This window comes from Bos indicus x Bos taurus, chromosome 6 (genome assembly GCF_003369695.1).
Source record: "Bos indicus x Bos taurus breed Angus x Brahman F1 hybrid chromosome 6, Bos_hybrid_MaternalHap_v2.0, whole genome shotgun sequence".
In the NCBI taxonomy this organism is placed as follows: Eukaryota; Metazoa; Chordata; class Mammalia; order Artiodactyla; family Bovidae; genus Bos; species Bos indicus x Bos taurus.
Window position 1 is genome coordinate 80896807 of NC_040081.1, and position 25982 is coordinate 80922788.

Below are 25982 nucleotides of genomic sequence, written 5' to 3' on the forward strand. Positions count from 1 at the left end.
CAGTTCTTCTGCATATTCTTGCCACCTCTTTTAATATCTTCTGCTTCTGCTAAATCCTTACCATTTCTGTCCTTTAGTCTACCCATCCCTTCATGAAATGCTCCCTTGATATCTCCAATTTTCTTGAAGAGACATCTAGTCTTTTCCATTCTATTGTTTTCCTCTATTTCTTTGTACTGTTCACTGAAGAAGGCCTTCTTGTCTCTCCTTACTATTCTCTGGAACTCTGAAGTTAGTTGGGTGTTCCTTTCCCTTCCCTTCTTGCTTTTCACTTCTCTTTTCTCCTCAGCTATTTGTAAAGCCTCCTCAGGCAAGTACTTTCCTTTCCTGCATTTCTTTTTCTTGGGGATGGTTTTGGTCACTGCCTTCTATACAATGTTGCCAGCCTCCATCCATAGCTCTTCAGGCACTCTGTCTACCAGATCTATTCCCTTGAAGTTATTCCTCACTTCCACTGTATAATCACAAGGGATTTGATTTAGGTCACACCTGAATGGCCTATTGATTTCCCTACTTTCTTCAGTTTAAGCCTGATTTTGCAATCAGGAGTTGATTATCTGAGCCATAATCAGCTCCAGGTCTTGTTTTTGCTGACTATATAGTGCTTCTCCATTTTGGCTGCAAAGAACACCATAATCTGATTTTGATATTGACTGTCTGGTGATGCCCATGTATAGAGTCATCTCCTGAGTTGTTGGAAAAGGGTGTTTGCCCATCCTGAACCCTCCTCCCTCATCCCTCCCTGTGGCAGATTCATGTTGCTATATGGCAAAACCAATACAATATTGTAAAGTTAAAAAATAAAATAAAATATTAAAAAAATAAACTAAAAAAAGAAAAAGAAAAGGGTGTTTGCAATGAGAAGCATGTTTTCTTGACAAAACTCTGTTAGCCTTTGACCTGCTTTATTTTGTACCCCAAGATCAAACTTGCCTGTTACTCCAGATATCTCTTGACTTCCTACTTTTGCATTCCAGTCCCCTACGATGATGAGAACCACTTTTTTAGTGTTAGTTCTAGAAGGTCTGGTAGGTCTTCATAGAATCAGCCAACTTCAGCTTCTTCAGTAACATTGGTTGGGGTATAGACTTGGATTACTATGATGTTGAATTCTGTTATTTTTGAGTTTGTACCCAAGTACTGTGTTTCGGACTCTTGTTGACTATGAAGAGTTCTGACAAAATGTGGTCCACTGGAGGAGGAAATGGCAACCCACTCCATTATTCTTGCCTGAAGAACCTTATGAATGGTATGAAAATGTGAAAAAGTGTAGTAATGCAAGTACATGAAATTTATGATGCATTCTTTAAAAAAAAAATCAAATCTGAGTTTGACTATCCAAAGTGGACATTTGGAGACTGATTTAAGGAAACTGCAAGTAAAAGGTATGATAAAATGGGAATACTGATTGGATATTTGAAAATATTTCAAAACATTATGAAACTTTAGGTATGATAATAGTATTATTATTATATATTTAAAATAATCTCTCTATTGTGGACATGCACACTGAAATATTTATTTATGAAATAACTTCCATGCTTCCTTTTTTTAATATAGGAGGGAGATAGTGAAGTTACATACAAAACAAGATAGGCATTGAGTTTATAATAGGCAAAGCTAGTTTACATGACAAGTGAATTTATTAAACTTTTATCAAATTTTATATGCTTGAAAGTTTTGATAATATTAGGTTAAAACAAATATTGAATGAAAGGAACAATTACAGTGAAATTAGAGAAGAAGAGATAAGAAAGTTAAGGTTATTCTCATGTCTTGATAGTGAAGGGATGATAGGGTAGGATATATAAAGATGCATAATATTTACTGAAGCATTATTGTCTAACAGATACTACATTTACTCTCTATATCAATATTCTTAGGTTATTTTAACAGTTATTTTCTCATTAATAGTTGAGATACCTGAAGGCAGGGAGGTTAAATGATTTGCCTGAGTTCACACAATTATTAAGTGACAGATCAGGTTATAACATGCTGGCTCCAGACCACCACAGTGCTATGTACTCCCTCACAATGACATAGAAGATGAAGTAAAAGGAGTCAGAAGACTGACAGCTGAGGATATTCAAGAGCAGGACCAATGGATGGAACAGATTCAAAAATATGCAGGAGAGCATCATCTGAAATTCAGGGGCAAAGAAGTAAACTTTAAAAGAGAGAAGGGATGTATTATGTGATCTGGATTAAAATCACTTAACCTTGCAAAAGCTCCATTTCTGCCTTTGATCAAAAGTGAAACAGAATAAATGTCTCAAAGAAGTGTTGTGAGCATTGAATGAAGAGTTTTACTTTCTGGAAATTTAGGATTACTAAGAAACCTCAAATTGAAATTAATAATCCCAACATATTTGTATTTGTCATAACTATTAAAAAATTGGAGGGATGACTTAAAAACTATTGCTATGAAAAGTTATCTATATTTCAGCATTTCTGCCAACTTTATTAATTTTAGGTGCTAAGTTCAAGCAAATGCATTTAATATTTTATATAAAACTCTTCTAAATTTGGCTATGGTGGATTTTCAGAAATATCAACTTATTTTACTTTTGGTAGTAACAGTTTGGTAGTAAATCACCTGTAGACTTCAACATTTTATAGGGAAGTTCAGATATCATAGATGGAATTTAGTATAATATAGTTATTATAATTTCCTAAGCTTGTAGGTGAAAAAACATATATTAGAAAAATACACTGAATTAGATTGTGTTACTACTCAGTGGAAGAATCACAAATAAGGAAAAACATAGTTTTTGACTCCCAAGGTCTCAGCTTATTCTAAAAACTGAGTATGTTAGAAATGTAATCCATCAGATTCTGGTTTCCAGCCAACGTTTACATTTTGCTTTGGAAAAGTGTGAACATTATTTTTATCACTAACCTTTAGTTCCAGCATCAGTTAAATTAGCAGGTTGGCTTAAATTAATCCATTATGTACATGGCACAATGTGGAATCAGAATAGTGTGGTAGAAAGTATCAGTACATGGGTTTGGTCTTAAATAAATGTGGGTTTCATCCTGTCTTTGAATAGAAGTCATACCTTGGGTAATTTCTTAACTGGTTTGAGTCATTGTTTCCTTATCAGTAAAGCAGAGACAATAACATGTACCTTAAAGGTAAGTGTAAAAAATTGTAATACAAAATAGTGCATTCTAATTATATGCTAATTAGCCTTTCCATCACCACCCCATCACTTCAACCTGGTCAAGAGTGTCTACTTGCAGGAAAACTTCTTTTATCACATCTTTATATCTCTGTAGCACAGCAAGAACAAGACTAGACTACTTGCTGAGAAAGTATTCATAGTCTTCACATGAGAGTAAAGCAAATATCAAATGTTATCCCTTGTCATAGTGGTTTTTTTTTTTTTTGCACAGGCAAAGGAGTTAGGGATTATTTCCACAGGCATGGTGATGTTACTTTTTATGAATGTAAATGCAAACCAAATACAAATATGATTCATTCCCTTGAATACAATAGATTGTTTGCTATGCTCTTTACAGGAGACCAGTATGATACAATACACAGAGAAGAAGAAGAGCATTTACATTTAAAGACAGTCCTGTAAGAATGCAACCTCTCGACCCTATGCCATAAGCACATGCTTGTTGATGAGAAAGGCATCAGAACGTCTTTTTGCAGATAGTACACAGTTTTCTGCCTTTTTTTTAGTACTGTTGTATAACACTGTCACAAACTTCTAATTAGGTTTCACATAATTATGTTCATGTCCAATAATCTCAGTGTCAAACTCTAGTTGCAAAATATATTTGAATGCAAAGATTCATGAATATGTCTTTGAGGGAATGGATGCTCATTGCATTTTAATATTTAGCATTAGAAATCCCAACATGTTTATCAGAAGGAACTGAAATCATTATACAAAGATTGCAAGTTTAAAGTCTTTTGGGGGAGGGTTAAGCATGACAATTGGAATTAACTGTATTCAAAGGGTTTTTTATTTTCTGAAAAAATATAAAATTTTGTATCTTACACTACAAAAAACATGTACACAAACCAAATGCACACAGAACTTCAAATGGAGAAAAAAAATACAGAAATTCTAGTTCTTCCTTGAATTAATGCTGAGGCATGGATTTGAGCAATCCCAGTGCCTAACACAGAATAAAATAACTCTATACAGTTGCTTATAACCTGCCTGAAATTAAAACATTAAAATAAACATATTAACAAACGACTGAGTCTAAGTTTTATTCTCAGACTATTATAAATTAAATTTACACACTTTTTAAAAATAATTAATTGTAAAACTAATAGCAGTCTAAAGAAGAACAAATACGTTGACCACTGAGACTTCTACTGTTAAGACAGCCCAGCCTGAATAAACATGACGTATTTTGCCACCATCAACTTTTTTCATTTACATTTAGAAGAAACAAATGACATTTGATTCTGATTATTATAAAAGACTCTTTTAAAAAAAAGAATTGGTGTCTTTTCCTAAGTAATAATTATGTGGTCATTCTGAACAAGAACATTCAATCATCTATGTGTAAAAAGACTTTTTCATAAATCAACAAGAAATGAAAAGAAAGTTCTTATCTATTTCTTCTTTGATACATTGCTATGTAATTAACAGCATAATAGAGAAAATATTCAATGTAACCAGCTGTGCTACAGAGTTGAAAAAATGATGACTTATTCTAGTTATTAATTCCAAATAAAACTAGCACTTTGTTTATTCATTATCATCATCATCATCTTATTGTTGATCATCTACTTTTATTTTGAGGTTACACATCTGGCAGGACATAAGCAAAGACAGTTTGCTATCATACTTAGCTTTCTTTTTTCTTATTTTTAGAAAGAACAAAATGATAAAAGAGTCTTATTCTACTATGGAACATCATACATCTAGTAAATTTCTAACATCTGACTCAACTGGCATTTGCCATCCAATGCACGATTACAGTAAAAAAATGTCTTCCATAGGTAAGTATCTCTGCTTGTGCTTCTGAGAGCCCACTTTATATGGGAGAAAGAATGGTGTTTAAAAAAAAAATCTTTTAACTTTCACATGGAGATTAAATAGCAGACATGCAAACACATTAAGTGCTCAATGATATTAATTTTCCATTTAAACTTGAGATAGGAAACTATTTCTTCACCATTGCGCACTGGTTAGAACTCTTACAAACTGAGTTAAGATTGTTCTGTATTGTTTTGACAACTCTAAAACTAAGAATACTGATCACATGTAAGTTTAGATAGAATATTAGAATATAATTTTTACAGTAATCCTACAACTTCAGAATACTGACTTGGTGATTAAAACACAAGAAATAAAACACAGGCACATTAATTTTTTTTAAATGGGAAAATCGAAATTTTTACCTTTTAACATACAATGCATACATTTTCAACGGTCAAGAAGAGAAACTGAGTATGTCATTTTTACATGCGAGCAAATGGCAAGATTAGAAAACAAATTATGATTGATAAAAGTAGTCATTGAGCGACTTCAACAGATATCAGTAAGTTGAAAATTATTTTCTGCTTGTACACCTTTTTCAAAGTTAAACACTGAGAAAGACTTATGGTCTAAAGGTATTGCTATTGTTAAAATAACATTATGTTTAATTTGACAAATCTATCTCATGTACTAAAATTATTGAATCTGTGTTTCACTTTTGGTTGTCTGCTGGGTGACAATATTAACCAAAAGAATAAGAAATCACACAATCAAGATTTGTCAAACTTTGCCCTGGGTTACTGCCTCACTGTATTTCACAAAAGCTGCTTCTCTCCTTGTTCCACTTCTCACATTTATAGATGAGATTGGCACTTCCCAATTGGTGACATATCCAGTGGAGAACAAATATTTTAGAAATAAATTATTTCCTCTTTTTTGAGGAGGAGTACATCATATAAAATCATATTGACATTCCTTAGAAAATCTCAACCAAAGTGAGATAGGGATGAAAGCTATGTGTTTATTTAACTTTCATCTCAATTTACTTTTGTAAATATACATCAAGGTGGCAAAAGAGGCAAACAAATTTAATTAAAATTAATTTAAAATATCTCTTATGAAAAAGAGAAAACCTTCATTAAAATGTCAAATTCCAATCACTTAGATATACTCCATCCTGACCTTGCAATCATCTTTGAACACATAAAGCTGGAGAACAATTTAAATATATTTGTTATGTATATAACTTGATAGACTTTGGCCAGTCCATCAAATTTAATTTTATGGCAGTTTACCTTTTAAATCAACAAATCTGTTCTTACTTGAAGTTTCTCAATTGTTACTTTATCACTTAGATTAGGTTGGTTTTACAAAATTCAATAAGTGCAACACAATCTCTGATTATTTTGTACAAAAGGAATTAGTTTACTATTTTTCCTGAAATGAACAAATGCATCTTTCATAAAAGTGATGCTTGCTTACTTGTGATTTCATCAAGACAAACTTGTATCCATCTCTAGTTTCTTCAGAAATTTCACTAAACTGAAATAATTAAGCATAGTCTGTGTGGACCCATGGTACAGTATATACCTATAAAGAATTATAGCTCTATTTGACAGGACTCAATATATCATTTGAAATTGTTTAAAACTCTCTCCGTTTTCCTCCCTATATTCTTTAGCAAAGAGCTACTTAAGTGAAGGTGGGTAGGGTAAAAGGAAGAACTTATTCCTATACATGCTAACGTTTGACTGAAACAGGTGTTTGGGAGAGAGAGGGGGAATACTGACAATATAATGCAAGTATGTTCCTTACGGATGTCACTAATCCAGGCTACTCCAATACACTATTGCTGTTGACAATCTGAAGTAGGCTGTATTTTGTTTAAATGCTGTGCTTCTTGAATAATCATGTCATTTCATGATTTATAAAGTGTAATAATACAAAAGAACTTGGTTATTTCACCAAGGAGTTCAGTTTTGTTCAGGTTCTAATAAATAGTTTAATTTGTATTACAGCACAAATATCACTCTTCACCAAGTTTGGTACATGGCATGTACATAGGACATTTTATATTTCTTAATAAGGCCAACTGAATAGCACATTAGAATGACTCCTCAAGATCAATTCAATGTAACTGAATATAAGATAAAATTACCAAAGGAAAAAACAGCCATCAACAAATAAAACAGGTCAAGTCTTGCCATAGAGAAAATTCTAAAAGGAAAAAAAAAAGATGGATGTATTTGACATCATTCCATTTCTGCTTTAGTATCAAAATTTCTAGAGCCAGGCTACAAAGGAAATGGTTACAAAGGATTAACACTTAGGAGTAATGCTTGGTGCTATGTGCTGGATTTAACAATATTAACAGAAGTCTGCACAGTTAAATCCTCCTACATCCTGCTGAAAATGTGCCCTTTGGTGTCAACTTTTCTTGACAAGATATTTTCTTGGACTCAGAAAGGTGAAATTTCTTACAGGGGTGCAAGATTAATGGCTAGAAGAACTCCATTGTCACAGATATCACACAATGTTTTTAAAACACCAAAGGGGATTTAGTCTTATAGACATTTCCTGTTACTGAATAGAGAGATTTAGCAGCTTTTGGACACATGAGAGGAAAAAAGACACAAGCTTGTGTTAGATTTTGTTTTACTGCTTCCCTATTTCTCCTATTTCTAATATACCCTGGAATGTGTGTTCCTGAATGTTGCTAAAATTAAAATACTACTAACAATGCAAGCTGAATGGTAATACACACATGTGCAAGCCACACACACACAAAGCCCCACCTTAAATTGATTCCTGGGTATACAGCAAATTATACAGTATATACACATTTATTACCTAGTAGTATCTAGAAGAGCAACTAAAAGTAAACTTTGTAACACAGAAAAATAAATATACACCCTGTATTGTACTTGTCCTTGATCAAGCAACATGTTTATACACTAGTTTCTATAATTTAATGCTGTGTAACAGCATTTAAAATTACAAAAGAAGATATCTATTTAGAAATTATCTAACCATATTGCTCTTCAATACACTTTCGTAGACAATTAAGACTTGAAGTAAACGTCAGTAAATTGCAGCTTTTGTTAGCCTACAGATGGCTATCAAACTTTCCTTTCAAGTAGATTCTTGGAAGTTTTGAAAGGGGCTGCCTTCATTCAGTCTAAAAAGGTGCTATATATAGTTATATATTTCATGTATAAAATTTTGTAGAAGTTGGGAGAAGGATGTTGTTGTTGCAATACAAGGTAGTGTTTAAACTTCATGTTCTTATTCCATGCAGGTTATATTTGCTTCATGAAAAATGAAGACACCAAGAGGAAGATAAAGAGATTTTAGTAAAACACTGATTACAAATTCTGTGGCTGAAACAAATGCTTTCTTAATGTTTAGAAATCGCTGAGTTTTCCCTTTTTCCCCTTTGTTTTTTGTTAAAATAAATCTCAGAGCTTGTTTACAAAGTGCAGAGTCATTCACTTGACGAAGTGACAATAAACTGAAGTTACAATGGCACCATCCCGTTGACCAGCTGCACCTTCATTTCTTGAAGGCTGTTCATAATCTTCTTCTGGTGACCAACAAGAGTCACTCCAAGCCGTCTCAAATCCCTGCATGAAGAAAGCACACATTGGATGTATGTATTGACTCAGTTTGTAGCACAGCACAATACCTCACGTTGGCAAAGAGGCAAACCTTTTGCAGAAGCTAATTAGATTACAGTCCCAATTTAGATATATGGGGTCCAATTTTCAAGTGCAGGCTCTAAAATTGTACCTTAGAATCTATTTGCAGTCAAAAAATATTTACAACAAGAAGTTATATATATATATAACAAATATATATATATATATATTTGCCCTCCTCTTTTGGATTTTTCGGATGGCACAGAGCAGAGAAAAAACAAATTTGCACATGTTACCAATAAATATTTAATTAAACGGTACAATTTCATTGCATGGTTTTGAAAACGTGGACCTACAATATGAACAAGCACTTTTTATTTTACTAAAAGAAGCATAAAATATACTTTAAAAAATTTCATAGCTAAGCATTCGAAGACCAACCTTTTCAAATGACTCAAGTCAGCACAATCATTTTATATATCGGGTATCTTCAGGGGATAATCATCACTACATTGCTCTGATAATGCTTAAAATATTTTATTTTTCACTTGGAATCCATAGTAGCACAGCTTTCTTCCTTTATCAAATATATCTTGGTTCTATTGGCGTTTAGAGCATTCTGAAGATTACACGCTATCAAGAGATCTTTTCAAAAGACATTTTTATATTATTGCTTTTTAACAAGCTTATTATTCAAAATAAACTTACAAATGTTTAGATTCCTAAACTAATAGCATATTATGGCACTCAAAGCCAGAGCTCATGGTTTTTAAATATTATTTCACAGGATATCCAGGAGTTCTATTTTTCCAAAATATGCATTTGACATATATAATAATTCAGATATGTTTGACAGATAACAATGTTAATTATTAAAAAAAATGAGCATTAGTGATTCAAGATTTTTCAATGACAAGATTTTAAAATGTTTGCCATGTTAGATTTCTTTAGATAATTACTCTGCTTAACACATTATGCATTCAGTAAATGTACTAATTTCAGACTGTCCTAGAATTCTTTATAATTGGATTCAATTGCACTGGAATTATAGGTAAAACTGAATCGTTTTGGACACTCAAAAAATCTCTTAATTATCAGAAGGTAGAAATTGAGTAAATGGAGCTCTATGTGTATTAGTATTGGAAATATTATTTATCTAAGAGATATGGATTTGTTCCCTGGGTCAGGAAGATACCCTGGAAGAGGGAAGCCCACTCCAGTAGTCTTGTCTGGAGAATCCCATGGACAGAGGAGCCTGGTGGCTACAGTTGGTCCATGGGGTCACAAAGAGTTGGACGCAACTGAGCAGCAGAGTTGAAGCGACTTAGCAGCACCAGCAAGTAATACATTAGGTGTCTTTTTCCTTTTATGTTTTGTTGATTTCTTATGAGAGTTTTAGCAAATGGCAAATAGCTAAAGAAAAAGCAATGAACACTTATGGTGGAAACATTTCTTTCTTTGAATGTAAATGTGAAACATTTAATTTAGAAATTATTATAGCTACAAGACACCAGAGTATAATAAAACTAAGAATAATGAGGCAATGAAGACAATCAACAAAACTTAAAAAGCAATAAAATTTCGGTTTAAACAAAATCACTATTGTTAGTTATGAATCGTCTTTCTTGGTGGCTCAGCTGGTAAAGAATCCGCCTGCAGTTGAGGGAGACCTGGGTTTGATTCCTGGGTTGGGAAGATCCCCTGGAGAAGAGAACGGCTACCCACTCCAGTATTCTGGCCTGGAGAATCCCATGGACTGTATAGTCCATGGTGGGGCAAAGAGTCGGACATGACTGAATGACTTTCACTAGTCATGAATAGATTGTAAAACAGCTAATGGCAGACAACATAGGAACAAAAGAGATTTGAGTTTAATCTTGTCTTTTTCAATTAAATCAGGGTTTCTGAGCCTTGCCCCTGTTAACATTACAGGCTGGATAATTTTTTGTTTGTAGAGGCTACCCTGTGTATTAAAGGACATCTACCAGCATGCCTTACCTGGTCCCACTAAATACCAGAAATACTGGATGGCCACTGGCCCTTTGTCGTAACAAGACAAAATGTCTCCAGACATTGCAAAGTGTCCCTTGAGCGGAAAAATCTCCCCTTAAGAAGCATTGAGATAAATATAATAAAATAGGTAACAATTAAGATTGTCCTCTTCCTATATGATAGGAAAATATATAAGCAATATGATATAGATTTTTGTTAATTTCCTTTTGTGGATCAGAAAACAATTTCTCATTTCTCTGAGATATAACATTGACCAAAGAACTTCAAATTACATGCAAACATTGATTAATCTGTGAAATGAGAAATCTGTATATATAACATCAAATATCCAGAATTCCAAAAGAAAGAAGATATCTAATGAAGGAAACAAAACACATGATTATTTGACTGAATCTATGGTAATCCAGTCTATACTTCATGGCAACTACAGTTATGGGCTAATTAACACTGTCATATTTCCACATGTAACATGAATTATGAAGACAATTTATGGGTGCTCACTACCAACTTTTGGACTTAAGTCAGGAGAAAAGGGGATAAAATTTCTTAACCTGAAAGCAATCTCTACTAGAGAATGTAAATAATTAGAACTTGAAATAAAGTTTAAAACATATGTTTTATCATGTGTTTTATAAACCTACATGTGATTCTGACAAAGGTTTGAAAGTACTGATTTAATATATACATACTTAAACTGCAGAATCCATATGGCTAATCCAATTATTAAGAATGAGTTTTTGAAAATAGCTATTATAGTTATTCTGACAGACCTGAAAAAATATTACAGACTTTCCTGCTCAAACAGGGTGAACTTTGCATGTATAATACCGAAACCTTAATTTAAAGTGTATGTGTTTCTGGAGTGTGGTGCATGGGCGTAAGTGTGTATGTATTCCATATTCCAACTCTTGGTTGCTTTGCCTCTTATTAAATCACTAGTTTGACTTATTTTTTTTTCCCACTGTCTTAATCTGTTAATATATGTAAATATAACTTTATTCTCTGCAAATAACCACAAGAAAGAATCTGGTTCAGTGCTTTGGGAATTTACATTTTTCATGACATCTATATCATGCTAAAGAATGAATATTTTAAGGAATTGTATTTGATTAATACAGTTACAGAGTTTGTGTTTATAGGCAAATAAAACCTGACCTTTTCCAGAACATTTCATATATCTAGATGTTAAGTTAAATTTGTTTAAATTTTCCCAAGCATAAATTTTATTTAGGATCATCTTATGACCTGATAATCCCTTAACATTCATACAGAATTTCAGACCAGTGAAATTCTCTATCCTTCTCCTCTCTCTAACATTTCATCTCTCTTACATTTCACCTCCCACCTCTATCTACACCTCTTTCCATGGGATAAATGGAATTATGAAAATACAGCACTCAGTTTTACATACTGCCATAAATTATGTGTCTTTAATGGAATGCTGTTTTTGAGGTCTGACCTGTCATTTCAAAAGCTGACAAATTAATGTGCAGAGAATTAGAAAGTAGCATGATTATAATGCATGCAATGTCCGTTTATACAGTGTGATTTTAAAAATGTGGGGAAAACCAAGATTATTCATGCAGTTAAATCTGTTCTCAGGAGCAAAGTTTTCTTTAAAAATTCCATTTAATATTTTCCTACTAAAATTACAAATAAGAATTAAAAAGGTATTAGGAAAATGTTTCCTGTAAAGGTTAAGTAACTTTATTCCAATATTGATAAATACATTATGGTATTTTCTTTTATGTAGCTTTGTCTCACATTTTTGTGATTTTCAATAATTTCTATTTTACTTCTTAAAGCACCTATTAAATAGTCTATTTAACAGTAATAATGTAAGAAATTTGATAAAAATAAAAGTATTTTCCATTACATGATAAAGGTGCTACTCTATGAATATTTTTGAAAAAAAAAAAAACTTGAAAATGTGTTATTTTACTCATTTCATTTATCTATATAGGAGTTTTTGTAGCAAGGGAAAGTTTTAGGTGTGTCCCCTTACATATATGATACTAATTTTATCATGACCACGTGTAATCTTAAGTAATACCCAAAGCCAATTTAATGATAATAAACTAAATTTCAGCATAGGCTTATGAATCTAAACATGATAGACTGATATTGTTACATAAAAAAGTTTTAATTTTGTCAACAAAACATGATTAGTTTTAGAAAAGCTGTAAATATAATGAACTGCCTTTGTTGTGACAACATTCCAATCTTTTTTTAAATGTTATTTCTTAATATAAAATAATGGAAAACACTGGTATTATGGTGTTAAATGGCAGAATGAAAAGTAGAAACTAAACAGGAGGTTTAGTTGATGTTGGAGCCAACTCTTGATTATTCAGGATGTAATTTATCCACTGGTATAGGAAATGTTCCCTTACATTCTTCTCCCTTCTGCTTTACACATCTTTTAGCCATATCACTAGTACTTAGCTCCACCAACACAGGCTGGATAGGAGAAGGGAGAAGAGAGGTTAATGAACATTCACTAAATTTCAGTGTTTATTCTTATTGTCATAGTTTTATGATGCAATTGTATATTTGGGATTTTTTTTGGTCACTTCAAAGAATCCTGATAATCATATATGTACTGTACAAGGTATACATATATCTTGGCAGGGAGGACTTAACCATGACCTGGCTATAACTTTCAATTGATGAGACCTTGTGAGGGTTCAGTTCAGTTCAGTCACTCAGTCGTGTCCGACTCTTTGTGACCCCATGAATTGCAGCAGGCCAGGCCTCCCTGTCCATCACCAACTCCCAGAGTTCACTCAAACTCATGTCCATCGCGTTGTGAGAGTTACACTGGATGTTTTAGCTTATGCAGAACACGGAGGATATTAAGTACTCATATGTGTTCTTTAGGCATATACTAAATTATGCATAATGACTTTATCAATAAGTTAAATTTGAGTAGAAAGTAAAAGTGAAAGTCACTTAGTCGTGTCCGATTCTTAGCGACCCCATGGACTGTACAGTCCATGGAATTCTCCATTTGAGTTAGTGGGCACAAATTTTGGCTCCAGATTTGCGACACTTAATTTTAATATTTTAAGACCTCAATTCAATAAATAAATAAGTAAATAGGAATTGCTTCAGCTTACACATGATTGGTATAATAAAGTTTATTGGATTTTATTCATTTTCTGAATAATCAAAAGTTGACAGTACTGATCTGACAAGAAGTTTAAAAAACAGCTGTGCTACTGTCCTTAATTTCAATATTTGGATTCAATGTGCAACTCACCTCAAGCTCACAGATCCCCCTGTAGACCATAACTCCCTGCACTTAAACGCCATAGTACAGATTGCATCATTGCTGCTACAACAATTGTTGTCATATGAGTACTGCACACAGAACAGCCAAGGTTAGGCACAGAGAACAGCAGACAGAAACATCTGAAGTTGAAAGCCACTTTTGTTTAATACATTTTAACTCTAAATTCTAAAAATATTTTATTTCTATTCCACATCAAGCCTTACATATATGTGCTGGCCAAAAAAACATAAATAAAATTAAACCTCGATGAAGGAAATTTTCACCAAAGTATGTGGTTCTGAAAAATTATAATTGTTTCCTCTTCCTTATTCAAAATCCATCATGAGAACAAATTTGATGGCACAAATTATATTAATAACATATTTTTCTTAGGTATGTATATGGCAGTTTGGTCTTTTTCTCTATATTAATTAATTTTAACTTTTTTCAAAGCATTTTTTACAGTATGAGTATATTCTTCCAGTTCTCAGTTTCAAAATTATGCTCTGGCAATAATACTGGTATATTTTATTTCATTATAGTTTATACAGGCTACATAAAATTATTATTTAGACATGGGCCTAGTGACTAAACAACAAAAAAGACCATGTAGAAATAAATCTTTAATTATTTAAGATTTTGTCTTTGTCTTTACTAATATTTTAGTTCCTTTGCCATAGTCCTTAATAATGACTGGCTTTTTTTTTTTTTTTCTTTTTGGTCAAGAGCAAGCAAAATGCACATATAGTCTTTTTTTTATATTCTTGACCAAACAAGTAACTGATTGCTCATTCTTCTGTGCGTTATTTAACATAACATTTTGATAAATACGTTCTTACTAATAGAGGGAAAATGTGGTCAAAATACAATAAACAAGAAGACATGTGTTGGACTCTCCAATAAATCGGCTTCACTTAAGTTTGGCTGGCTCAGTTCCTCGTAAGGAATGTGGTATTTATAGTCCCAGGAAACTGAAGCAATTGACACATTGACACCAACATTCTCTGAACAGGAAGATGTTGGTAAATCTCTTAATTTCACCTTATTCTTAGGTCAGAGTAAATAAATTACACCATAAAATATATGAAAGGAGGCAATACAGAAGGCAACATGCTATCAAAGCAACAGAGAGGGAAGAAACTCAACCATGTAGAGAAGATTTGACCAGACAAAAATACAGGAGAATAGAAGCGAGTTTCAGACCATCACAAGATGAGAGAAGAAGCTATTAAGTCTTGAAAGAAAACATACAAAATGAGAGAGTTTTGAAACAGAAGGGAAAATAGAAAAGTAAACAGAAAGGAATTATTAGACATAATAAAAAGTGAAACCATAATGTAAAATTTTTAACATATTTATAGTATTTGGGGGCCCCAATGAAAGTAAAACAGAGGAATTAATGCAAAAGCCATTATTAGTGATTATAACTATTCTGTTACGGAGAAACAAAAAAGTAGTGGATGTAAATATATACATGTATATGTGCTATTTTAATAAAAAGAGAGACATGGTTTAATGCAAATAGTTTTATTACATATTTACAAGTAATCTGACATTGGGTAGAAGAAATACCTACAGTATCATTTTAATATAAAATGACAAATGACTTTAATAAATTAAAATGACCATTTTTACTGAAAAATTAAATAGCAATCATGTAAAAATAGTTTTAAATTATCAATAAATTTTTCTGTTTACTATTTCAAATATAGTACTCATGAGTTTTTTGAGTGTCCAAAGAAATAATGGGCAAAGTATATGTGCTCTCAAGTAGATATGATCTAGTGGTGATGGTGAGAATGATATTCAATACATTAAGATAGCTAGCTGAGTGGTGATTTTAGGTCCTTTTAGTTATAGTTATGAAGAAGAGAAATTCTGAGAAAGTGACATTAATTGGTGATCAGTGATGGTACCCTGTTACCTTTTCTGTGGATAGGCAGTGAGTTCAATAAACCAGAGAATGCCAGAGTAGAAATGGTGAGAACCAAGTGCTCAGTGTTCATATTATGTGATGTAATGGAAGAAAGACTGTGGTTTAGTGCTTTAGAAAGTTCTACCATGCTTTAAAACTTACAACAATATTTTAACCTTTGAATGTGTAGGCAATTTGAACTGTTATTATTATATTCATAGGTTAAAACATCATTTTTGTTAATGTAATCCAGATGTAACCACCATAACAACAGTTAGTTTTCACAAATTACAAATATTAGGCTAAAATAATTACACGTACAGAGTATATAATAAAATACAAACAACTTACAACCCTAAAGAATTCAATTTTTAACTCTAGTGATTTTTATATAATAAGATTTGATAGATTTTATCTTAAACGTGCAAACAGAAGAGGGCACAATTGGTTTCCACTGAGATTGTACCAAATAACAAAAATCAAGGCAGGATCTAATATATCCTTGGATTGCAAGAATATAAGATGCACCACTTATAGTAAACGGGATGAGATTCCTGCCCAGGAAGCTTTGTTTAAGCTGTTGTTATCTGGGTATTCATCAAAGCCGAAACTTAAGAGTATGTTTTGTTGTTACAGGGCTAGCAGCACCAATTGTGCTTACAGTTTGTTTTGTATTTACATTCATATAACACAGTATCAGTAGAAAAACTTTGTCAAGAAAACATCTTTTCTACAACACAGAGTACCAGTATTTTGCCAAGATGTTATTCCAATCAATCAAATACTCAAATGTTATTTGTTTGAAGCAAAGAAGCAAAGATACTGGCCACAAGTAGCATTAATCATGCAGTTGTTAACAATACAGGCTAAAAATGAAGACGCTTCTTTGAAAGCTGCCACACACGGACAAAGGTTAACTGATTTCCCTTGATCTCATCCAGATTGGTTTCTGAACAATTTTTCTTGCCCCAGCAATTACGTAAAAATTATCAGAAAAATTACTCACTCCAAGGTCACCTGAGCCACAGCGTCCATTGAACTGTATCCATTTTCCATGAAAATCTCTGTATATCGGCCCATTTTGATTGCTTCTAGCCATTCGCCTACTGATCTGTAGGCCCCAGATCCCAGTGAGCCATGTTCTGCCAATAAATTAGATACTCTAAAACACAAAAAAACACAAATATTAAAAAATTTATTGTAATATTAACTCATTACCAATGGATCTTTGAGTTTATAAGTATATTTATAGGAGAAAAATATACAAATGCTAACAAGGAAGAAAATAATTTGAAAAACAGAATGCAAAAATCAGCCTATTCAGATTTTTTCTATCCATAATTAACAATGACTTATAATGGTTTGATAACTGAATTTTCTGTAATACAAAACATTAGGAAAAAATTCCATGTTATTAATTTAGATGTATTAATTTCCTACTTCAGTTTTGTTTGTAAAATACAGAAAATGCTACCAAATAGAGACATGTAGGATAATTTGTGTAAAGTCAATTGCTTCTAGACTTTGCTAGAGAAACTTGTACTCATTTAATCTTATTTCCTAGAAGACCAGAAATTAGTTATCCTTTATTTTATGCTCTTACATAGGAGTGCTTGTTAACTCACCTAGGAGTAGAACTGGAAAGCAAAATGTAACCCTTAATATTAATACATAAGAAAACAAAATAGAATTAATCAAACTATGTGATGCTCTTAACTATATTAAATTTACACTCCTTGACCAATAATATATGAAATGATTATGATGATTTCTGGAAATTTTACTCTCATTCTCCACTCTAAAACTAAAGTATTTCTTTTTAAGTTTTTATTTTATTTCATCTCTCTCTGCCTCAAGAGTTTGTTACTCATTTCTGCATACTCAGCACCTAGCCCACAGCCTGACAGAGAATACATACATGAATATTTATTGGATGAATAAATAGACATTTTGTAGTAATTTGTAGTCAATAAATAGTAGAGTCCAAGATTTGTTGAATTTGGAGAACAGGATCTTGAAATTGAGATAATAGAAGAGATGCAATTTGGGGTAATAGCAAAGTCTAGACTATGACTATGAAAAAGAGTCCAAGGTGGGTTAGAGACCAAAATCACTGAAGGAGAAAATTTCAAGGTATTGAGAAATATTTGAATATCATCTACATGGTTACTCAATTCACCTAATTTTGTGACATGTGTAGGAACAGAGAGAAAGAGACAGTGAATCAGGAACTAACATCTTCGAGAACCAGGACTTGTAGATGAATGAATAAAAAATCAGGTAGAGAATGATACAGCCCTCCCCCTAATATCTGCAGCTGATTGATTGCAGGACCAGCCCTCCACCCAATTAATACCCAAATCCATGGATGCTCAAGTTTCTTATATAAAATGATATAGTAGAGTCAGCCCTCTATGTCCACCCATACAGAGTGTTGGCCATAGAGTCTTAAGCTAAATCTGTTAAATGAAATCTAGCAAGTTGAATTCTATGTAATACATATGTAAAGTAATATGAAATTTTGTTAGAAAATTTTCAACTGCTCTCAATCTATAATGATGATGTTGAAATTAATACAATTTAGAACTTAAAATTTCTCTTTATGATTTCCTTTCCTTACATCAATTTGTGACAACATAATTCAAACAACTAGAGAGAAACACAATATTTTAGATGACAAAAAAAAAAAAAACAAACAAATTAAAAGCAGTTACTTTGGGAATAACATAAGGAGTAATCTCTAAGATGTATTCTCCATTTGCTACCACAGAAAGCTAATGATGCCTGAACAGAGTTTGAAGATTCATTCCTCATTTGTATTTAAAAATGACTCTTTGTCTAGTAAACACATGTTTATACCAGAGTCACAGAACTTATGTAACTTTATCAATAAATTGTTTCTCATTTGGTGCATACTATGGGCAGTCAATTCAGCTACCAGAAGGATACCTTTTCTTGTAGAGAACGATAACTGCCTTATATATAGTGAAAATAATAATCTGGTATATTTCCTAGTACATAATCAAAATGATGTCCTTTATTGAGAGGACAATTTTGTAATTTTTCAAGTAAACGAGTTAAGAATTCTTTATATAAGATAACATTATTTAAATGCATTTACAGGCATTCAGAAAAATTTTAAAAATGCTCATTTGCTCACACAAGTTTTTTCCACAAGATTACTCATTTATTAGTTTCAAGTCCTGTTTAAACTACACAGTAAATGATTATCCAAATGTCTATACTCAACTGGATAAGAGGAAAGAGTCTCTTAAGGAGTTGTTGATGTTTATAGAATATGACAGGTTGAGAAATCTAGCTAAGGAAATCAAGAGTAATTGTTATATATTTCTGGTTTAAAATTTTTTCAGTGATTAACTGGCTTTTTCCCGTGATCTTATAATCTTATTTCCCCATCCAAACCTATGTGGGGTTCAAAGCACTGGAAAGTACATATATTTGGGGATTTTTAGGAAATATTACCTGAATTTGACTACAGTTAACATTTATCTGAAACTGGTAGGTTACACTATTAGATTAGGTATAGGTGTTTTTAAGTATAATTTAACCATTTATATTTCATTCATGTAAAGAACATTATGCAAAAACCATATTCAAATAAATTAGTGTAATATAGGTTCATAGGCTAATATGTGTACAAAAATAATTTCATTAACTTGATATCTATGGCATTAATCTGAATTTGCAATATTCAGAAAAATCTCCCCAGTCTGGCCTTGTACCTGCTTGATGCATTAACCAGTGTCTTCAAGCTACTTGGGTTACGGATCAGCTTGTCCAACATGTTGACAATTTCTTCAAACTTGGGCCTGCTATTTCGATCTTTCTGCCAGCAATCCAGCATTAATTGGTAGAGAGCAGCAGGGCAGTCCATGGGGCTTGGCAGACGGTAGCCTTCCTCTACGGCTTTAATCACCTGTGTAAAGTGAAAGAGAACGGGTCCCCCAACACCACAGATTAAATACAGAATAGTTTGAGAAATTTCCCACTGCTTAGCTTGCATCCTTACTCTTATTCTTGCAATAACAACCAGCATCACTGCCTCTAACACCCTTCATTACTCCTTTTGCTGCAAAACACGATGAAAAGAAATAATAGGCTATCATACAAAGATAGGCTTTCCTCACTTATGATAAAGAAAATAAATGGTAATCATTTTCACCTAAAATATTGATAAAGGGTAATTTATAAAATTAATTGACATAAAAGTAAATAGTTCATGCTTTATTTATCCTCATATTCTGGAATCAAATAGAGATTAACTTTTTTAGTGATTTCTCTGAAAATTTAATGTCTTTTTAATGAAAAATTATGTGTAGAACCACATTTTTAAAAATAATAGAAGCACAATTTTACTTCTAAAGAGACTTTTGGATGGCAAATGATGGATAAGTCAAAGGCTAAATTAGTATAACTGTCTCCTGTATCATTTTATAATATCAAGGTCTGGCTGTTTATTATAACCTACTGTTTTCAGTCGGGAATTTGGAATGACTGTTTAGTAGTGTGAGCATTACAAACATCACTGATTTTAAATGCAACCACACATATGAGTATCAGTCTAATTGTGAGTTTTTTTTTTAAACAAAAACATTCTTAATGTTGCTGCTGCCATCAAACTATCTAACTCTAGAATTGTTCATGTTATCAAACAATAATACATATGTTATTCAATGATTTAAATTCTAATATTTAAATGATACCAAAAACCAATAATGATGAGCATATTTCTCAAATCCTATTTGAATATTTTCTTAATGATTGTTACGTGTTTGTTTCAACAAACACTTTAGATTTGACCTGACAATTAGAAAAAATAGGATTATAATAGAGAGTTTATAAAGACAATTTTGAAAGGTTGGAGAGAAATCAGTCTTCTAATGATAAAGGAAACAGCATCTGAACAAAAGCAGGGGCAGATGGAGGAAGACAAAATGGCAGATTTCAGAGACATTTATAACACATGGGTAGAGGGGCTAGTAGAGAAAATTTTTGAGAGAAAATAAGTTCAAGCCTTTCATGCTAGTTGATTTTTGCTGTTAATTTTAGGTAAGAACATTTATGGGGGTGGGTAAGGTTGACAGGTATAATCTGGAGCTTGTTTTATTTGAAGTAAGTTTAGGCAACTGTGGATGGCAATTTGCAGGAATCTGGCTAGAGTACAGGAGATATTTGGGCTGATAATATGAATGTGAGGGTCATCAGCACTTGGTCACAGCTTGAGGTCGGGTGTAGTTTATAGCTCCCTGGGAAGGACACAAAATAAAGGTTCCTGAGAAGCACCAATAGTTAAGTTCAGGCAAAGAAATAAAAAGAACTCAAGGACTCTGAGAGTCATCTACTGCTTTAGTTGACTCAAAAAAATACAAAAAGTTAAAAGGCAAATCATAGTAGAAAATATTTTAAAAATTATAAGATACAGTTAACATATCTAGTGTATTAAAATCTCACACAGTATTGAGAAGTAAAATAATAAAACAAATAAGAAATAGGTACTAATAAAAAATTTACAAAAGAAAAAAGTGCTAAATCAATTCTAAGAAATTATTATCACCAGTGATCAAATAAATGAATAGTAAAAATTAAAAGTGCCATTTGCACTCCTATATTTATGAAAGTTCATTAATTTGCTTATTATAAGACTCCACATTGTTTATAAGGACAATGGGTATTCTCTAATAATGTCTATGTAGCAGAATTAAATGTCTTAATAGAATTTATATCATGAAATATTTTACTATGCAGTGAAAGTAGTCATTCATATTTACATAAAATCTGATATATCTTATAATGTGCTTGTCCTCAAAGCTTAATACTAATTACACCTACTTTTTTTTCTTTGACATCTATTTTTAAAAATTATTTTCTTTCCTTCTCTGACCATCTAGTCTTACAAGTCAAGGGTCCCCAAACTCCGGGATCTAAAGTCTGATGATCTGAGGTGGAGCTAATGTAATAATAATAGATATGAAGTGCACAATAAATGTAATGTCTTTGAATCATGCCCCCTTTTTTCTTCTCCTCCAACACCCCATACTCTAGTCCATGGAAAAATTGTCTTCCATGAAACTGGTCCCTGCTGCCAAAAAGCTTGGGGACTGCTATTATATGTTATCGTGAAATGAATAAATTAAACCAATTCCTTAGTTTTAAAGGAATTTGTAAGTTATCTGATCTGAGAAATTATTTCCAGAATATATTACTTTTCTTTTCAGCTGTAATTTTATATATAGATATAATATTCTGTCTCTAAGCTAACTTAGAACTTGGCCCTGTAATTAGGTTATTGAATTTAATTCTAAATTCATCTTTAGAATGTATATTTAAAATATATTTAGTGCTATAATTTTAGATTTTATATTTGGACATTGTGCAGTTTTGTTTTTGTTTTTTTTTTTTTCATTTTTACCTATTGTTCCTTTCATGGCTTGAGGTAGAAATGAATGGTGTTACTACTCTGGTGGTTTGTGAAAAGCTAGAAATCTACCAAAGTTCTATGTAGGCTGTTCATTTTACCATAAAATTTACAATGTATGGCCAATGAATCATAATCTAATGAATTGACTTTGTTATTATGATTATATTTCTTAATATACATGGTTGAGATGAACAAATGAAAAGATAATAAATAAAAAGATAGCCAGAATTTTTACAGACAACCTGGCACCATTTCAGACTTCTATAACTGAAATATTGTCATATGCTATGCATTTTCTTGGCACTGACATGTAAATCAATAGTCTGAACACAATTTAAAGAATGCTGCCTCTTCTTCCAATACATATGTCCCAACACTGAGCACTATTGTGATAAGGCAGTAATTACCTGATGGTGACTCTGTTGGGCCCTTTCCATGATGCAAGTATCAGGAGGTTCATCTTTCAGGTACATATACCCTTTCTGGGTATGGTTTGCTTTTGCTACCCACAGAGCTCTAGCTAGTATTTACAGGTTGGAATGCCTGATCCACAAACATGAACTCACACCTAACATATCACGTAACAAGAATATCCACATCATAGTAAAGGATCTGTGAGCTTATCACATACATAAGGATATGCTGGTAAATATTTAACAACTTTCTCTTCTTGGGGGGAATTTATAACATTGCTTTGTTGTTGTTGTTGTTCAGTTGCTAAGTCGTTTCTGACTCTTTGCAACCCCATGAACTGCAGCATGCCAGGCTTCCCTGTCCTTCATTACCTCAAATTCATGTTCATTGAGTCAGTAATGCTATCTAATCATCTCATCCTCTGTCACCTTCTCTTTTTGCCTTCAATCTTTCCCAGAATCTGGGTCTTTTCCAGTGAGTCGACTCTTCACATCAGGTGGCCAAAGTACTGGAGCTTCAGGTTCAGCATCAGTCCTTCCAATGAATATTCACGATTGATTTCCTTCAGCAGCGACTGGTTTGATCTTCTTGCTGTCCAAAGGACTCTTCACCGTACCACAATTTGAAAGCATCAACTCTTCAGCGTTCAGTCTTCTTCATGGTCCAACTCTCACATCCATACATGACTACTGGAGAAACCATAAGCTTGACAATAAGCACCTTTGTTGGCAAAATAATGTCTCTGCTTTGTAATACACTACCTTTATCATTGCTTTTCTTGCAAGGAGCAAGTCTTTTTTTTTAAATTTCATGGCTGCAGTCAGTCTGCAATGATTTTGAAGCCTAAGAAAATAAAATCTTCCACTGTTTCCACTTTTTCCCCTTCTGTTTGCGATGAAGTGATGGTACCAGATGACATGATCTTAGATTTTTTAATGTTGAGTTTTAAGCCAGTTTTTACACTCTCCTCTTTCACCTTCATCCAGAGGCTCTTTAGTTCCTCTTCACTTCTGCCATTAGAGTGGTATCATCTACATATCTGAGATTGTTGGTATTTCTCCAGGTAATCTTCACTCTTCACTTCACTTCATTCAGCCTGGCATTTCACATGATGTCTCTGCATAGAAGCTAAATATGCAGGGTGACAATATACAACCTTGAAATACTCCTTTCCCAATTTTGAACCAGTCAGTTGTTCTAAGTCCGGTTCTAATTGTCATTTCTTGTCCTGAATGCAGGTTTCTCAGGAGACAGGTAAGGTGCTCTGGTACTCCAACTCTTTAAGAATTTTCCACAGTTTGTTATAATCCACAACAAAGGCCTTCACATAGTCAATGAAGCAGAAGGTTTTTTTTTTTTTTTTTTTTTAAGTTTCCTTGCTTTTTCTGTGATACAATGGATGTTGGCAATTCGGTCTCTGGTTCCTCTGCCCTTTCTAAATCCAGTTTGAACATGTGGTAGTTCTTGGTTCATGTATTGTTGAAGTCTGGATTGAAGAATTTTGAGCCTAACCTTACTAGCATGCAAAATGAGTGCAATTGTCCGGTAGTTTGAACATTCTTTGGCAGTGCCCTTCTTTTGGATTGAAATGAAAACTGACCTTTTCCAATCCTGTAACCACTGCTGAGTTTTCCAAATTTTCTAGCATATTGAGTGCAACAATTTAACAGCATCATCTTTTAGGATTTGAAATAGCTCATCTGGAATTCCATCACCTCGACTAGCTTTGTTCATAGTAATGCTTCCTAAGGTCCACTTGACTTCGTACTCCAGGATGTGTGGCTCTAGGTGAGTGATCACACAATTGTGGTTAACTGGGTCATTAAGACTATTTTTGTATAGTTATTCTATGTATTCTTCCCATCTTTTCTTACTCTCTTGTACTTCTGTCAGGTCCATACCATTTCTGTCCTTTATTGAGCCCATCTTCCCATGAAATATTCCCTTGGTATCTCCCATTTTCTTGAAGAGATCTCTAGTCTTTTTAATTCTACTGTTTTCCTGTTTCTTTGTATTGTCCATTTAAGAAGGCTTTCGTATCTCACTGTGCTATTCTCTGGAACTTTGCATTCAGTTGGTTATTTCTTTCCCTTTTTCCTTTGCCTTTCACTTCTCTTATTTTCTCAGCTATTTTTAAGCCTCATCAGACAACCACTTTCCCTTTTTGCATTTCTTTTTCTTGGGGATGGTTTTGATCACTGCTTCCTGTACAATGTTATGAACTTCCAACCAAAGTTCTTCAGGCACTCTGTCTATCAGATCTAATCCCTTTAATCTACTTGTCACTTCCACTGTATAATTGTAAGGGATTTTATTTAGGTGATACCTGGGAATGGAACTTCACTGTTGCTCAGATAGTAAAGAATCTGTCTGCAATGCAGGAGACCAGGCTTGATACCTGGGTCGGGAAGATCCTCTGGAGAAGGGAATGGCAACCCACTCCAGTACTCTTTCCTGGGGATTCCCATGGACAGAAGAACCTGTCAGGCTACAGTCTGTGGGATCACAAAGAGCCGGACATGATTGAGCAACTAACACTCCAAACTCCTGAATGGCCTAGTGGTTTTCCCTACTTTTTAAAATTTAAGTCTGAATTTTGCAATAAGGAGCTCATGATCTGAGCCACAATAAGCTGCAGGTCTTGTTTTTACTGACTGTTTAGAGCTTCTCCATCTTTGCCTGCAAAGAATATAATGAATCAAATATTTTCTTACTTATCTGATATAAACACTCCCTCTATGTCAGCTGCAAGCTACCAACACAATCTCATTCAGGTGGAAATGTTCTGAAAATTCTCTGTTATGTGCTGGTTCCAGCAACCATTATACACAGTTCATTATCCAGAAGCAACAAACCTCACAGAATGCTGGAAGACTTTTAAAGACACCACTGAAGCACAAACATGGAGGCAACACTTTGATAGGATTAGGTGTCATTATTCGGGATGCAGTTTATGTATTGAATCAGAAATTTCTACATTGTTCTTTATTCCCAGTGATTCTTGCTAGGTGACAACAGGTTATAGATGTGACCCAGGGCACTCTGGACTATCTGTGAACAGGTACAAGCACAAGAGAAGAGGTGTCTTTCACCATGATGGCCAAGATTATTGATACTGAAGAGCAGGAAGCATTGGAACTGCTTTCACACAGTTGGGGCAAGGAGAAATTTATGTGGACCCCAGGTAAAACTCTAAGGGGCCCTCTTGTTACTTCTTTATAACAACTGTGAACAGAAAATGCTTACCTCCAAGAATGAAAGATTGATTCAGCCTACCAGTTAAGCCACCATGATTTGCCAGGTTGTTGGTGATGGGAAGTCAGAATGGATGCTGGAG

The 25982-nt window shown here is 33.2% G+C and overlaps 1 protein-coding gene across 9 annotated transcripts in view; it reads right to left on the minus strand.

Moving 5' to 3' along the window:
- Positions 1-3955: 3955 nt before the first annotated feature.
- Positions 3956-25982, minus strand: part of EPHA5 (EPH receptor A5) — a 400766-nt gene continuing 378739 nt past the window's right edge. For 6 of the 9 annotated variants that reach the window (XM_027544624.1, XM_027544622.1, XM_027544620.1 and 3 more), the window contains 3 exons: positions 19536-19729; positions 16799-16954; positions 3956-8575 (listed from right to left, as the gene is read on the minus strand). In XM_027544624.1, coding sequence (XP_027400425.1) covers positions 8470-8575; positions 16799-16954; positions 19536-19729 — 456 coding nt within the window. In that variant the 3' untranslated portion in view covers positions 3956-8469. Of the gene's footprint in view, positions 8576-15391; positions 16955-19535; positions 19730-25982 lie in introns of those variants that run through there. The other 3 variants (XM_027544625.1, XM_027544626.1, XM_027544623.1) reach the window with 1 other exon arrangement.